General features: G+C 44.5%; 1 protein-coding gene across 2 annotated transcripts in view; it reads left to right on the top strand.

Moving 5' to 3' along the window:
• LOC146870428 (uncharacterized) overlaps positions 1–17,494 on the top strand; it is a 407,076-nt gene that overhangs the window by 128,339 nt on the left and 261,243 nt on the right. The window contains exon 4 of one of the 2 annotated variants that reach the window (XM_085599674.1): positions 11,612–12,299. The exons of the other annotated variant lie outside the window; for it this stretch is intronic. Coding sequence (XP_085455800.1) covers positions 11,612–11,756 — 145 coding nt within the window. The 3' untranslated portion in view covers positions 11,757–12,299. Of the gene's footprint in view, positions 1–11,611; positions 12,300–17,494 lie in introns of those variants that run through there. 2 annotated transcript variants of the gene reach the window in all.

The raw sequence follows: 17,494 nt of genomic DNA, 5'->3' as shown, positions 1-17,494 counted from the left end.
AGACCACCTGCATAAATAAGGATAGAATGTGGCATCTCTTAACAATCAATGGCTCAGAAGACAGTTTAGGATAGCTCCAGTCGATACCCTGGGCGACCAAATCTAGCAAGAACTGGAACTTAGGCTGAGCTCCTCTGCACGCGTCTATCTAAACATGGCTTTGAATTTACTCGTCCTAACAAACGCTTGGGAATTACATCTTGGCCATCGAGAATTCAAAAGACTAGCCAAATCCAGTGCACAGCTCGCATCAGTGCTTCAGGATAAAGACAAACTGTCAATACGCTGTCATTGGTGGATGACATTCATAAACTACACCAGGTATAAACCTCAGGGCTCCCTAGGGAAAACATATGGTAATCTGGTCAAAGTGCAATTCGTAAAGTACAGGCTAGGCGTTTTGCTGCTACTAAAGCATCTCCCGCCTTGGAAAGAAAGAAGGTCCGGGCAAGACGCATGCCGGTTATGTATGCAAGAACCAGAGATCATTCATGTCCTATTTCTGTGCCATGCTGGTATGAGAGAAAGCTGTGAACTCAAGTAGGAAATGGAGAAACCAAGGTATAAGGTCATGCAGTGGGGTGGTGCCGGCCAGCTTTGACCCTACGGACATCAGTCTGAACTGTGCCATGACTACATTTCTTCAGATTTTTGAAAAGAGATCTGCAAACAAGGAGTCAAGAACTGTGGTGAAGTGGGAACCACTCGAGAAGCCACCACGTGCACAGTAATCAACAGAGACGTTTTAAAACTGCCAGTCACAAGGCCCTAACTAATAGCAAAACCATAGAAGGAGGGAATTATCACATTTTTAACTTAACCATCTAGATTCCCGCGACCATTTTATTGGGTTACCCAAGACTTGTAAATATGTAGTAATTAACAATTGTTTCAACCTCTATAAAAATGAATTTTATGTATTGACAACTGCATTTTAACGCCTTACAGCCTATTACTGACTGTATTGGTACGGATCCCATTTGTTAAATTCTCTTAAGGAAAAAAGCAGTACAAATAATTTTAAAATGGGTCAATTGACTACACTGCTATGAAATTGAGCGAGTTATGTGTTTTACAGATGTTTTATCACGCAATAGATGGCAAAGGTTTTTATTACTCATGCAATAAAGATTTACTTACATATGTAAGTTTGCAGTCTGATAGACGAGTCAAATATTTTAGAACAGTTTTGTCTTGTGTTCTTCCTAAATAGTTCCTCATTAAGACACCAAAATGAGTGTAGTTTCCATTTAGTAATATGACACTTTCTTGTTGTTGGCTTTCTTGCTTCTCTTAGGACTGCCATAATTTTCTCTGGTAATTTTAGTAACCCAGATTCTAAGTCTTCAGGTGCCATGCTGCCAGCTTAAACACTCTGGTTTGGGGTCCAGCGCCCTTCCTTTTTCCACTGACCGCAGATATTGTCCGCTTGGTAATCTGTGAATTTTCCCATGAGTTATTTCTATCAGTTCTGAGAACCATGATTGCCTTGCCCACTGTGGAGCAATTACTATGAGATTCACTCTGCTGATTTTGCATTTGCTGATCACCCTAGTAGTAGTGATATCAGGGAAAAGAGTAAACAAAGCTCCCTAACCAGTCTATCAACAGTGCATTCCCCATGGGTTGATGGTAGGGTTGTCTGGAGGCAAAGCTTTGGCATTTTGCATTCAGAGGTGTTGCAAACAAATCTATCTGTGGAGTTCCCCATTTCTGAAAAATCCTGTTAAGAACAGTTTGGTTTAGCTCACATTCTTAGGAACATGAGGCGCGTCTGCTCCGTCTGTCGACCTAGATATTGTCTTTTCCCGGTCGAGGCACTGCTAATATTTCCATCTTCTTTTTAATCATCCTCTTCCATAGCGCTTGTGCCAATATTGACAGTGGTAGGGACTGTGTCCCTCCCTGTATGTTGACGTAGAACATGGTTTTATTATCTGTTTGGATTAATAATGTATTCCCCTATGGCACTTTCTGAAAGGTTTTTAAGGATAGGAATATTGTTTTTAATTCGAGTATGTTGTAGAGCACCTCGTTCCTTCCAGACGCCCTGCTGACTTAAGGCATGCATTGGTGATGTTCTTGCCATCTTCGACAAGGTGCGCTGCCCTCTTCCGATATTGTTCTGGGAGATGTTTCATCAGCTCCCCTATCTCCTCCCATTGTTGGCACCACTGATTTGCAGCACTCCTTTCAATCCAAAAGGTCCATTACTGTCCTTGTCAGGAGGGGCTCCAGAGGTAGTAGGAACGTTAGCCCTCTTTCTCACAGTTAATGTAATAATTGAGTCTGCTGACACCATACCCATTATACAGGCATGATCTTTTAATAAATATGTTATTTTTTCTTTCCCCTTGGTGTGATGGCTCGACATGTGGCAGATTCTTTAGAGGACTCCTTCCACTTGTCCAAAACTCCTGGTTGCATAAGCAAGAACTGACTGATTGCGTGGGCAGTAGAGTCTACACCAGGAAACAGGATTGTGGTTTCTCTTCTAGTTGACCCCATATCTGTTCGCTACCTTTTTTCTGGCAGCGATGTTCTTGATGGATAATTGTCCAACCCCTTTTCTGGTGAGTCATTGTCTAAGTCTTGCCATTGTGTTTTAGTGTATTCAGAAGCCTCTGAACCCTGATATAGTCCTGCATTTTGCTCTTCCTCTTCTTCATAGAAGTTTTCTTCCTCCAGTTCTTACTGAGGCTCAAGAAATAGTAGTGGATCAATGTCTTCGAAGCTTTTCCCCCTCTGATCCTTCGATGTCAAGGATTTCACTGGGATTCTAAACTCCTTGAGAATTTCGAAGTCTTTGCGTTTCTGGAGCACAACTGCCATTTTTTCCAATCGCAGCAGTCCGTTGTTTGGCGTCAAGATTCTCGCTCGTCTTCCTCTTCAACATAAAGGAGTCCTTTGTAGACCAATCAGTCGGCGCATCATGATGGTCTGTTTGCGACTTTTCATGTTTCAAGAGCTAAGCTTCCTTTCCTCGTCCATCCTTTAACAACTTAGCCTTCTCAGGTGTTTTCTCCACTTAGGTGTCCTTTGAAAAGGTAAAGAGGGGTTCATTGTATTGTGCGGACATCAATTGCTTTGACACTGAGGCCCCCCCCTTTGAGGTTTTTGAGTCGAATTTTTGCAACTTAGGTAAGAGTTTTGAGGACGATGGTTCTCTTACCTTGGTTTTAGATGTCTTCTTGGCCCCCTGTGCCTTGACGTCAGTGATGTGTATACTGAACTCAGCTTCCTCTTCTGGTCCTTCAGTGACGTTCTCCTTTTTGTCACCTGAGAGGTTCATGTCTCGCAAGGGGGCGGGGTAGTGGTGGTTGTTGTCCCTGCATGGTGTGCTGGGCTCGCCTTTGCCATTCTTTTTCCCTCAGGGTCTTTGACGTGAACGGGGAACTGGCTTTGCAGTCCTCACTACGATGCTCTACAGACAGGCAAAGGTTGCAGACCAGGTGTTTGTCTTTCTGTGCAAATTTGTGGTGGCAGTGTTTGCAGAGCTGGAAAGGAGTTTTCTCCATTACTCTAACTTTTTTTGCTTTTATTCGTAACTTCGGTTGTTTTTCAGTGAACTTCTCACGATCTTCGGTTAATAGCTTCTTCCAAGTGTTGGAGAGTCTTCAGCATGCATCCAGACCCAACAGTGGAAAGAAAGAATCTGAAGATGGTGGCAAAAAGAGGGAGCATCACAATGGGACACCGCCACGTCGACACCCACCAACAAAAAACAAACCAAGAAGGAGGACAAAAGATTTTTGGGGAGAAATCCGGACCCACTCACTAGATGGCAGAAAAATGCAGCACAAATGAATCAAGCAAAGATTCACACTGCAAAACCTGGTGAGAGCCATCCAAGTCACCCCACCCTGGAGTCCCTCACGTGTCTAGATTTTAAAAATGTGCAAGTTTGTTAGGTTTCTCTTGGTGCCTGGTGAGCTAGGGCCCAAACTCCACAGTTAGCAACATTGCAAAAAAGAAAAAGAAAAAAGCCAGGTTTCAGTGAAAAAATGTGATGTGTCCATGTCACATTTTGGGGTCCTTTTTAAACGTTACTTTCACTAGGCCTGCATACGCAAGTGTAGAAGCTTTTTTATCTGGAGAAATACGGAAACACAGAACAGGAGAACAAGTGTTATTACCAATTGTATTTCTCTGCATTTGTGTCTTCCAAATGTAAGACAGTGTGTAAGAAAGAAGACATTTTGAGAAATGCCCTCTAATTCACATGCTAATATGGGTACCCACAAATTCAGAGAGATGCAAATAGCCACTGCTTCTAAACTGCATATCTTGTGCCCATTTCAGAAATACATAGGCTTCCTTGATACCTATTTTTTACTCTTTATATTTTACCATATGAAATGCTCTATACCTGGTACACAATGAAAAACCAATGCAAGGTAATGCTCAACTTGCAAACCCCATCCATCCCCGCAACCAGAAGTGTCTAGCAGATGTAATGGTAATACCTGCCTGCTTCCAGCATCCACGCATCTCCCCTGCCAGCTCTCGGTGAAAAGCCTGCCTGCATAAGAACAGTCTCCAACATACCAGCCTGCGTCCAGCCTCCCCGCAGCATCCTTACCTGCTCCCTGTGAACACCATACACTCAGGATCACTTCCTTCCAGACCTGCCTGTTTCTAGCAGCCTTGCCTGCTCCCTGTGGACACCCTGCAGTCAGGATCACTCTTCTTCAGACTTGCCTGTTCCCAGCATCTCCGCAGCACCCTCCCTGCTCCCTGTGAACAGCCTGCATAAGAACAGACTCCTCCATAGTATGCCTGCAACACCCTTGCCTGCTCCCCGTAAACAGCCTAGTTTCAGGGTTACTTTCACGCTGCTCCGCCTGCAGCCTGCACCCCTCACCTGTACCTGATCCCAGCAGCCACTACCCTTGAGCCTGTTCTCCGTGCAGCGTGAAGCCCTCATTCCCCACAGTTACTCGCACCCACCGTGCCTGCTCCGCGCCTCCTCCCAACACCTCCCCCTTCTGCGTGTGCAGCCGAGCAGCCTCCCTCTCTGCGCCCTCAACAGGGGCCGCGAACCCTGCCTGTGTCGCCAGCCTCCCTCGGAGCCAGGCCTGGGTGGGATTGGACCGTAGGACCGAGGCCAAGCACGGCTGCCCCCCCTAAACCCCGCCTGGGCGAGGCAGAAAGAGCCGGGGGGATACTCTTATACTCCCCAGCGGAGCAGCGGACGGGCGCAGACCCGACGAGAGGTTGCTGGGTCCAGTGCAGCGACTAGAGACGGGGTGGCAACGCTGTTAGTCTCCCCTGCCGCCAAACTACAGCATCGGCCGCAGTCGGGGGAGACTACAGCTCCCGTGAGGCGTTGCGACACCTGCCCACTTCCGGCCACCAGCGCGCCCGGAGGCGCTTCAAAAGGCCAGGCTCCCTCCGCGACGTGGGACGCGCGCGGGCGGCGCCGGGCTGAGCCCGGGCAGAGGGCGGGCTGTCTGTGGCCGTCAGAGGCCAAAAGAGGCTGGGCTGGGCCAGTACCCTAACAACTACTTGAGGCTGTGGAAGGCCTACTAAGGTACTGTGTTGAGTTTATTACATATGAGGGTGGAAGTTATGTAAGAGTTGATCTTGGACTACCAGGTCAAGGGCAGATTATTGTAAAGATCCACGTAGACATCGGTACTATAGTAACAGCGATATGTCTACTAAAACCCGAACACGATCGGCAAAAGCAAACACGACGGATCAACTAAACCCTAGACAAAGGAGCAAATCATTAAAGACCCCGCCACATGCACCAGCGCCGCAGACAGCAATTGATAGAATGTTGCTCAAAGCCATTGGTGAAGTCTCCTGCGAAATTGCACGTACGGAGAGGCAACTTTCATTAACACCCCAATTGAGTCAACTGATTTCGCCTTCTCCTATTCTACCATTCACAATTCAGGACTCGGCTTTGGAATCCCCAGTGACTGTTAGTCCCCCTGCACTGATATCCCCGGACAAGAGTTTAAATGCTAGGGGTAAAGGGGCTAACACTCAAACTGGTAAAAGGAAAGTGAATAGTAAAAAGAAACCTAGGCCTAAAAAGGGTAGAGGTTGCCTGGCCACTAATGATATAGCAAATATACAGCCTCATGCATCAACCCAAAATCCAGTCGGTAAAATACCGATTCGCTAATAGCTCCCGGTATTAAGTTAAAAATACCCAATCCCAATGCATCAACCCAAAAGCAGAAATCGCTATTTAAGGAATCCTTAAATAGCGATTCTTTAAATAGGGATTCCTTAAATACCGATTCCTTAAATAGGGATTCCTTAAATACCGATTCCTTAAATAGCGATTGCATTTAAGGAATCCCAAAGTGAGATTCCTTAAATGCAATGCATCAAAGTTAAAAAATTAGCGATTTCGCTAATAGGGGGAGCAAATTACCATGAAGATGAACTGCATGGTAATTTGCAAAAACTTTGAAAAATGCACTTTTGTGCATTTTTCAAAGTTTCATGTTGCGCACACACATGCCCTTAGAGCATGTGTGTGTGCAACATATGTGCACATATCATTTTCAGGGGTGCTATAGGGTGTCATTTTGACACCCTTGCACCCTTGAAATTGCATGAGCAATTAGCGAGAACCTACTGGTACTCGCTATTTGCTCATGCAATCTCCGAATCATTCCTATGGGCCTGGAGGCCCATAGGAATGATTGGGACGGCATTCCTTAATTGCTACTCGCTATTTGCTAGTAGCAATTAAGGAAAGTTAAGGAATCGCTATTTGAATAGCGATTCCTACATGCATAGCCTTTTGCTATTCCTTATTAGCGAATCCTTATTTTTCGCTAATAAGGAATCGCAAATGCTAATGTTGATGCATATGCCCCATAGTGGCTGAAGAAATAAGGGACCAAGCAATGGGCATCCAGGTCCCCCCGGTTTGGGTGTCAAATATTATTAGTGACCTGAAACTATACTTTGAGCAATTGATTGATGCCCAGACAAAACAAATCCTGAGTAGGTTGGACAAAGTCGTGTCATTAGTAAAACTAAAGGGAGGGGGTAGTAATACGCCCTTAACATCATCGACTAGTATTTTAAGCAGCAACACAGCGACCATTAAGTCAGCACCTGTACAGAGGGAGAACCTTAGTAAAGCTGAGTTATTAACAAAAAAGAACTCGCCCACCACCTCCCTAGATAACCCCGTAGCAGGGCCTGCGAGTGGTTACACAGGACCCCGCCTATTCTCAATCCCCCTCCCACTGGTGGACAAAACAAAGACCCCAACCAGAACATCAGAGAGGTACCTTATACTAAAGTAGGTAACAAGGGGTTATGCTTAAATTTACCCCCAGAAGCGGCCCCTTATGTCATCATTCTTACAGGGGTCCCTGAGCTAAAACTCGGCCAAATAGAGATGCATGACGAGCTTAAAAACAAAGTCACGCACTGGCTGAACAAAAACAGGCCATTACCAAGGGATGAACAGGGGGAAATTTTGCACGTAAGAAGGGTCAGGTGGATTGGGAATAAGGCAAAAAACAAAGTGGGTGACTGTGTGGTGATACATTTTCGGGCCCGCAGAACAGTAGACTACATATTAAGCTGGGGCCCGGTAGTTACCGATAGTAGTATTAGTCCCGCACCCTTATCGTCTTTTTATGCTGATGATTTAAGTCCCCATTCTAGGAATTGGGCAAGCCAAGGCAGCGAGGAGGGTTATCAGACTAGCAAGGATGTCCATGGCATAAAGTCATACGCTCCACCTAGAAATCATGGCGGACTAGCCCTGTTAAACAGGTTTGATCCTCTCATGTTTATCGAAGAGTGGGATCGACGGCAGGGGGTGAAAGGTCAAGCTGAGCAAATAGCTCAGGAGCTGACCTTCGACCAATTCCCCCCTACAGTCAATGATCAAGACCACTCTATATGCAGTAAATCAGGTACTAGTCACTTGGTTGGGGGAGAGAACCCGGGATAATATCATTGTAACTAATCACATACTGGATAACGTGGCGGGGAACAAGGTAGGCGTGCAAGAGGGGAAAATTGCTGAGTCGGAAGTACAGGTGTACTCCCAATCACAATACGCACAAGTTGCCCAAATTGAGTCTGTATTAAAGAAAGCCACCACTGAAGTAAAGGTTCCCTCTCCCAATACCCATATAGGTTCACCAGGATTGGAAAGGAAGGAGGGGATTGAAATGGTCTCCTGGAATATTGCGGGGTTAGCTTCCAAATTCCACAACCAGGAGTGGAGACAGTATGTTAGCAGATTCCGTGTAATCTGTTTACAGGAAACCTGAGTGGTGGATCATAACCCTTTTCATCTTGATGGGTATAAGTGTTTTTTTGTGCCCGCACGGAAAATGGCTCCGGGAAGACCAATGGGGGGGCTAATTACATATGTGGACTTACAGCTTGAAGGTGTGTGGACTGATTTGCAGTGGAACTCAGCTAATATACAAGCCATTGGGTTTGAAGTCAGGAAGATGAATATTGTCTTGATTAAAGTATACAATGCTTTTGCAGGGAACGGGAAGAGCTCAACAATACAAGACTTAGATAATTTATTGACGGTTGAGCTAGCGCTGAGAAAGACAGCAGTAGCCCCATATGTGATTCTAGCAGGGGACCTAAATTTTAATTTGTGTTCTAATCTACGATGGATGGAGGGCGCCTGGACCGGATGCACAGTGGAAAAAGGCCCACACCTCGAACACACCCCTGATGGGTTGGAGCTAGAGAGGGTTTTGAACAATCATGCACTTAGGCACACATTAGATCTGATGGGCCCTAAAAATGGTCATGAAATTACCCCAACATTTAAGGGAAGAGGGTATTGCTCCATCATAGATTATATAGCAGTTTCTATTCCTTTTGTGGATTGGATAAATAAGGCTGGTATTGAATGGAGCATATTCAGCGATCACAACCCCCTGGTTTTGAGGATTAAGAACTGGGCCCCTCATAATAACAAGAAAAGTGTTAATGCAAACAGTACACTGAGGGCTATGGATCATGGGAGAAGGCTCAGATGGGCCAGGTTGGACGGGGATGCCTTTTACAGATCTTTAATGGAGGACGGTAAAGAAATGATTGGGGTGTGCTTAGATCCCTCACTGGAGGGTGCTATGGTGGTTAAAGCCTTTGAGGCAATGGCACACCTCATTGATGGCCTACTAAAATGCCCTGTGTCAGGGTCAATGAAATGCTCTCCTAGATGGTTTAATAGAGATTGTTCTAGGGCCCACAATGAATTGAAAGAAAGCCTAAAAAAGGTCCCCAGAGATAAGGGGTGCATTGCACAATGTAGGTCAGCATATAAAAAAGCCATCAAACTAAGGAAACTGGCTCTTCAATCACAGGCATGGGAAAACCTACGGGAGGCTGCAGACAGAAAAGACCCTAGGGCATTTTGGAAAATAATAAATAACCCTTGCTTCCAGGACGCGGTTGCACCAGAAATTGGTACAATCATTCTTCCGGAGCAATGGTTTGACCATTTCAAAGTACTGTACAACCATGCAAATGAGCAACCAGGGGGGGAGGGGTAATTTGCCCATGGATGACAAATGTTGAATTCACGGTGGATGAACTGGTAGTGGGGATCAAGAGGCTGACGCAGAACAAGGCCCCATGCCCGGACTGTATCCCCCCGGATCTCTACCTAAGTAAAGTTGATCTTTGGGCACCCATCCTCACTAGAGTAATAAACATGGCCGTTTCCACAGGTATGCCAAGATCCTGGTCTGTAGCTACAATAGTTCCAATTTTTAAAAAGGGAAAAAAGGATGACCCTCCCCTCGGTGTTACCGACCAATCTCTCTAATTGATGTAACGGCAAAAGTTTTGGGGAGAGTTGTCCTGAACCGCCTTTTAGACTGGGCTGAGGAACACCATATAATAACAGACTTGCAATATGGTTTCAGAACAGGAAGGTCAACTACAGACCAGTGTCTGAACCTTTATTTATTAACAGCTAAATACACTATTGCAAGTAACCAGTCGATCTATATGGGGTTCATGGACCTCTCATCGGCTTTTGACCATGTCAACAGAGAAAAGCTTTGGAACCTGATGATTAAACTAGGGGTAGAAGAAGGCCTGGTCGTTATTTTAAGAGCACTTCACTGAAACACCTCTGCTAAAGTGTGTTACAACTTGGAGGGTGACACTACAGCTCCCTTCCCCTGCACTAGCGGGGTGCGCCAGGGAGGCATCCTCGCCCCGTTCCTGTTCTCATTATATATAAATGGGCTAGAACAGGAACTATGTAATTTAAATGTAGATACACCTAGAGTAGGCGCACGAGCGGTACCGGTGCTGCTATATGCCGACGACGCGGTACTCTTAGCTCGAACACCGAAAGGTCTCCAGACCTTGCTGGATGGGTTTGTTAGCTTTATGGCCAGTTTAGATCTATCGGCTAACTTATCCAAGTCGTATGTACTGTTGGCAGGGTCTAAACCATGTAAAAAGTATTGCTATAAAATCGGCACACACATAATGGAACAGGTTAAAACCTTTGCCTATCTGGGCGTTTTATTTGATGGGCTTTTAAATTTTAAGCTTTTAACGGAAGGGAGAAGTGCAAAAGTAGTGGCATCAACAGGGGCCATAATGAACTATGGACGTAGGTTGGGTAGGTGGTCGCCTGAACAGGTCATGCACCTTTACGACTCAATTTGTTGTCCCAAAAAAACGTATGGGGCCGAAGTTTGGGGTTTTGTAAACCCCCTACAAATCCAAATTGAGGAAAATAAATTTTTGAGGAAGGTCTTACAAATCCCACAAAGTACGCCAGCTTATATTATACATGCTGAACTGGGAAGGGTATATATGGAGGACCTGATCAAAGTTAGACCACTTATGGCCTGGTTAAGAATTTGGACTAATAGTGAGGCCGGCCTGAGTAGGCAAATAATTAGAGATTGTATGGGTAGAGACAAGGGGGTGGATATCCAATGGTTAAGTTATGTAAAGGGTGCTTTGATAAGATTAGATTGTAAGAATCTCTTTACTGAACCCACAACAATCACCCCCGAGCACAAAACCAGTATTAAAAGAATCTTTCTGGCAAAAGAGATTGCACGCAGAGCCGCCTTAGAAGAAGGCAAGTCCACAGTCTGTATTTATAGTTCAGTTAAGTCAGTAGAAGGCATGGAACCATATCTTGCCTTATTATATAATGCACAAGACAGATTTTTAATTACCCGTTTTAGGCTCAACCTTTTACATCATCTTTTGTCTGACCCGCTTGGTTTTACGGCTACGGTAGAGCAGAAGGGTACCTGCGGCTGCGACAATAGATCTCCGCAGGATACCCTTCATTTTGTACTCCTTTGCCCTTTTTATTCAGTACCCAGACGCCGCTTTTTAGTAAGGTTTTTAAAACAAATGAAGTTTAGACATGCCAAAGTTGCTCTTTTATACATACAAAAGGTCGAGAACCCACTGATATTAGCTTGCATTTTGAACTTCATCAGAGTTGCAATAAGACTGAGACACACCAGAGGGCTACCTTGAATACTTTGAATACCTTGATGTTAAATGGTTCCCTTATTGTCAATGTAAAATGAAATGTATTGAGATTATGTTTTTAACTGTATATTGTACTTTTATGATATTTTTTAAATATCGAATAAAGGATTTCGAATCGAATCGAAAGAGCCGGGGGGGAAGCGATGCGCGATGGACGCCCTCAAGGAGCTGAGCGCCCCCAAGGGCTCGCACAGCACGGACATGCTCTTCGCCCTGCTGGCCCAAAGCGAAGCCCTGCGGAAAGGTCCTGAAACAATATCGTCAATGACAGGTGTCCGAGGGGCATAGGGGAGGCTGCGTGGGAGCGGGGTTTATTTCAGTATATAGAAAATGTGCGAGTTTCATCAGATTGTGCAATATGTGTACATATGGTCACCTTCCCGGCACCCACACATTTACAGAAATAACATAGCATTGTTAAAGCAGATACATGTATCGCCTTTTTATCTGTTGAGCACAGAAAATATAATTATCTGGAAAATGTGCACTATGTGTTTTATACAACTTAACCCTTGTATCACAATCTGTTTAGACTTTTTATATTTCATTTCACACCCGCTACACACGCCTGTAATACCATGGCCTTTTGTCTACTTTTTTTTAATATCGTTTCTGAATCAATAACGTCCCTAATACAACTCTGCGAGATAAAAAAAAATTGTAACACAAAAATAAGTTTAAAGTATATGTAACAGAATTACCAAATTAATGTATAAATACAGACAAATTTATACATTACTAATTGCAAATAACTGAGTGGGGAAGAGGGTTATGGAAGCCAAGCGATGTGCTCCAAAGTGGCTTAGAAAATGTGGAGCGCTTTTTAAAACATCTAAAAAAAAATATGTCCACAATATGTGTAACACAATTATTAAATGCATACACAAATACACGCACAGTATTTTATAGTTTTTATTGTCTTCTGGGTATTGACGGGGCATAAGAATAGTATTAGTTGGTAAGATGTGCCCACGGTGACATGAAGTAGACATAGACAGAAGCCATGTTTACTCGGTCTTGAAAGAGGAACCTTCAAAGATTTGTACAGGAGACTTGCCCATCCGCTTCTGTTTAAAAGGGACCCTCTATTCATTGGGACGTCGTTGCCAGCAACTCCCTTATTCAATAATTTACCTGCACACAGTGCGCTTGTGTCTCTTTATTTAATCCACAAGACGAACAAGAACTTCATTTAAATTATAACATGTTATCCAGGTCAATATGCAATGAGACATAATGATGAGCTTTAAGAATAAAACATACTTTGGCTCTGGAGCTGGCCTGAAATTAGCAATTGCTGTTCCTGGAAGATTGCAATATCCAGCTTTCCCTGACTTTCTGCAGTGTATGTCCCAGCCACCGAGGCAGTTTCCTCATTCCACTCTCGTGCGTTATACTTCAGTAACGCACGGCTTAGTTCAACAAGGGAGAGGCAGGGGTAAGGCAGCAGACACAGAGAGGGGGCCCTTGGGAGACATAGGCCTGGACGTAGCCCCAGCAACAGCACCAGGAGCTTACAGCCTCTCTCACTATGTGCACGGTTACCTCGATTCATCGATTTCATCATGCTGTACTCAAACACAGGCACGTGAACGGAGATAGATAGATAGATGGATGGGTGGATGAATGGATGGATGGATTGATTGCCAGTGATAATAAATACAACCCAACAACACTTTATCTTGAGCAGGTGTATTAATAAAGGCACATTCATACATGTATTAATAGTCCATAGGTCTAATTCCATGTTATTACAATAGTGCAATGTAACTGACCTGAAGTCACAAGGGAAAACAGCTCTGCTAATGGGCATCAGCCCTTTTTCGCAGAATGTTAGTTCAAGTCAAAAAAGTCTTTATTGCGAATATTTCATCATAAAAGACACACAAACATTTCATAATATGCAATTGATAAAAAATAGTAAGAATATAGTTTAACACAATAAACTTAATAAGACAAATAAATAAGTAACATACTAAAATCAGTAATAAGAAAATATTAAATATACAATTTTGCAAACGACTTGGCAGTTGGTAAAATTGGTTATAATAAAAGAAATAGTAGAAATCCTCCTGCCTTGACCTTTAAATCAAGTAAAGCCTATACCACGTTTGTCTCAGCATTATTTAGGGGCCAGATAATTAGGGACTAATCCTCCGGTACTGTAGGAGCCATGCCCAACTAATAAATTTAGCCACACCAATAACCACAAGTTTTGATGTATCAGACTTCAATATTCTGCTAGCTGCCTGCGTAGATCTAACGCCCAGTTCGCGGCATACAGGGCGTAACCACAACCGTCTTGGTTGGAGATACTCTGGGCAGACAAAGAGAAAATGATCGACTGTTTCGATCTTATCCTTACATAGGGGACATTTATCACTACCAGATGTATTCCAGCATTTTGTAAAACAACGTAGCGGTAGGGAGCCGAGTCTAAACTGGTGGTAAAGTTTTCGGTCCTGCAGCTTTGTTATTACGTCCCAATACTCTTCAAGAAAGGAATCATCCTTGACAGCCAGATATGTTATAGTCAAAGAACTACCAGTCAGGGATGCATGACGCTTAACTTTAATCCATTGCCAATAGGTGTCCCTAAAGATCTTTTTCGGGGGGAAAACCGCCGTCTCGGGGTTGGTCCATAACTCACCCATCCCCATATCAATCAAGATAGTTTTAATCTCAGACAGCCAGCTGATCCTATGAGAGCCCCCTAGAGCTTTAACTTCTAGTAATGCCTTGGCATACAGGGACAGTTCTGGGGTAATCCACAGGCGCCGCCAAAACGCCAGCGGCCTATACCGCACCATGTCCTCAACAGGCTGACAACCTAGGTCATATAAGAGAGGTATACGTGGGGATGATTGTGGTAACCCTACTGCAGACCTAAGAAATTTGTTTTGTGCCACCCTCAGGGAATCCAAATTGCTAAACCCCCATAGTTACGCACCATACTTTACCGCTGGAAGAATATTAGACCCATAAATTTTAATCAGGGGGGCCATAGGTTTAGTTATGGAATGCCTATGTTCTTTGAGCAAGGCTCCATCTAGTTGTATATGCTTTAGGGTGAAGAGGTCAATCTGGGACTTCCATCTTAGATTGTCACTAAAAGTGACCCCCAGATAGGTGAAAGTAGATGTCTGTTCCAGAGTGGCTCCTCCCATTTCAACCCTTGCTTTTACTGGTCTAGCACCACGAAGGACCATAAACTTGGTCTTCCCCACATTTACCTCAAGCTCATGTTCACGGCAAAACAACTCAAAACGGGACAGTGCTAACTGTAGCCCCTGTCGCGTTTTAGAAATTAAAAGTGTCATCCGCGAACATGAGCAAGGGGACTTTCATGCCAGCTATGGAGGGTGCATCTGTCGGGAAGTTTAAAAAATAATTTATAACCCCGTTAATGAACAAGGAAAACAAGGTGGGGGCCAGTACGCACCCTTGTCTTACCCCTTTGGACACCTCAAATCTTGTTGTCACCTCCCCTGGTTTTCCCCAGCGAACCTGGGCGTATGTATGTTCATGCAGGTTAATCAACAGCCTCAACAGGTCCCGGATCTTTACCACTCGGAAGAGATTTCAAAATTGCCTTTACATCACTGGGAGCAAACTGTAGAACTTCTTCACCACTAAATGACCAAGTTACTGCTTCTAACCTGTCCCTAGACTTAAACTGGTTTTCAAAAAAGCTAACCCACTGTTCGGGTTCAACATGAGTAGCCGAGGTCATATCCTGCGGGTACCTGCCCCATTTAAGGAGGTGCCAAAATTGGCACATATTTCTACCCTCACATGCCTCGTATAGCTCCCTCCAACGAGTTTCATCCCAGTTTTTCTTTGCTTTTGTTTGGGCAGTTTTGTATGCAACTCTACAACTCCTAATGGTTACTGGTAACCTAGATTTAATAGCTGTTAACAAAGTTTTATGGGTCTGTCTACAGCTTACATCGTACCAGGAATTTTCCCTCAGGAGTTTAGTTTTACCATTAACAGGAATGCTTTTAATGAAGAGAGATTTAAGCCCCACAAATAATTCACTATGGATACTCGGGATAATACACTTAATCCCCTCCTCGGACTCACATCTGGTCAGTTTATGCATGGCTATACTAACCAAATTCCCAATAGCAGCCCGTGTATTCACATTAGAAGCTATCTTTGGCCAACAAACCCTTCTCTGGTCATTAGTTAGCATAACTTGCGCTTGCACAATACTAGCATAATCGATGGGGGAACCAATAAAACTACTATCAGATAAAGACAACGTCAGGGGGTTGTGGTCACTTTCTAACCTATCAGTCACCACCATATCTATGATAGCCGGCCACAACTCCCGATTAACCAGAATATAATCTATTCTACTCCCACTTTTGCCATTGTCGAAAGTCATCTTCCCAGACCTGTCCCAATTCGTTCTGCCATTAGCAGCCCTCAAACCCTTTTCAAGGCACAGTCCCTTCATGTGTAAGGCTGCTTGGGTCCATTTCCTTATGGGTTTTAGTTCCAACTGAGGGATTCCCCACACGGAGTCCTCAACCTCAGACAGTTTCCCGTCATCGTCGCCCAAAGGCTCAAAACAGGTGTTAAAATCACCTGCCACCACCCTGTGACCATCTATGGGCTCAGTGCTAAGTAATTGCTCCAGAAGAAAAACTGTCGGGGAACACTTACCTCCTGGAAGACCCCTCGCATAGATATTTATGATAAAGATGTTAAGACCCCTTGTGGAGGTAACCCTGATGACCAGGATATCAGGGTTATCGATCGGAACTTCCAGTACTGTAATACCCTCACATTGACGTACCCATGTAGTCAGTCCTCCCACCGGTCTACCTCTAGGACCCTTAACGGCTGGTTTAAAGTAATTCAAAAACCCTACACGAAATATAGGATCTACCGCCCAGGTCTCCTGAAAGCACCATATATCCACCTGGTCGACAAAAACCACCCAATCGGGTACAGCCAACCTGGATTGTAACCCAGCTATATTCCAAGAGGAGATCGTAACATTGTGGCAACCAATTTTTGTATTTACCACCTGATTATCCAGGTTGGAAGGGGAAACAGGACAGACACTGGGTAAACCTTCATATGTAGGGCATAAAATTAATTCCTCTCCTTGGGCCATTGGATTTACTTGAACAAGTAACTCCCGACATGATGGTACTAGACCCCCTATTACCACAGGCCGAGGGAGGACAATGCTATCCCTCCCTCAGTCAGTCGTTATCCTCCAAGGTAGATAAAGCGGAAAATCGATTGTGTCATAATAGGCTGCAGACCCTGCTGGGGAGCACTGTGCGGGGCCCAGTGCTGTCTGTTGAACATGGCCCTTGCTGGTCTATAAAAATAACCTAGGGGTAGAATCATAATCTCATTGGGGGTTGGGAGCATAATAGGAGGCCATATCTAGTATATGTTCTTCCAGTAGCGGGGACCTAAAGCTCAGTACCACACAATCCCCTGCCAATGACTTTTAGGAATGACCAACCCAATTCACCCGCCTAACCATTTTAAATTCCTCAAACAACGTTTTACTGGCCCCAAATTTATTCCCAAGACAGTACAGGGCTTTGTTTTTAAGATTAGACCAGTGCTCCCTAGATCCTTCGGGAAGTGTTGGAACGTTAGCTAGAATAACTGTATAGGGTGTGGCTTCCGGAGGAAGATGTAAACTTGATATCGCATCAGGGCCCTCTATAACTTGGGCAACAGACCTTAACCTATTCCCCATTGACTGCTGTTCGGTCGACGACCTACTACCAATATTGGGAGGGACCATAGACCGATTTGGGAGTTCCCTGATGACTAAGGGATCATGAGGGTTATCTGCTTGGGGTCTTGGGGCATAGTGTCTATTAATAGCCCCTTCACCAGTGTAGCTAGCCACTATCTTGGGATTCGACTCGAGTAATGATGCGGCTAAAGATTGTTTATTAATCAAGCTTGCTTCGATGCAGTTAAGCCTTACCACCACAGAATCCAA

Source organism: Triturus cristatus, chromosome 1_1 (assembly GCF_964204655.1).
Source record: "Triturus cristatus chromosome 1_1, aTriCri1.1, whole genome shotgun sequence".
NCBI lineage: Eukaryota > Metazoa > Chordata > Amphibia > Caudata > Salamandridae > Triturus > Triturus cristatus.
This window is presented reverse-complemented; position numbering and strand designations above follow the sequence as displayed.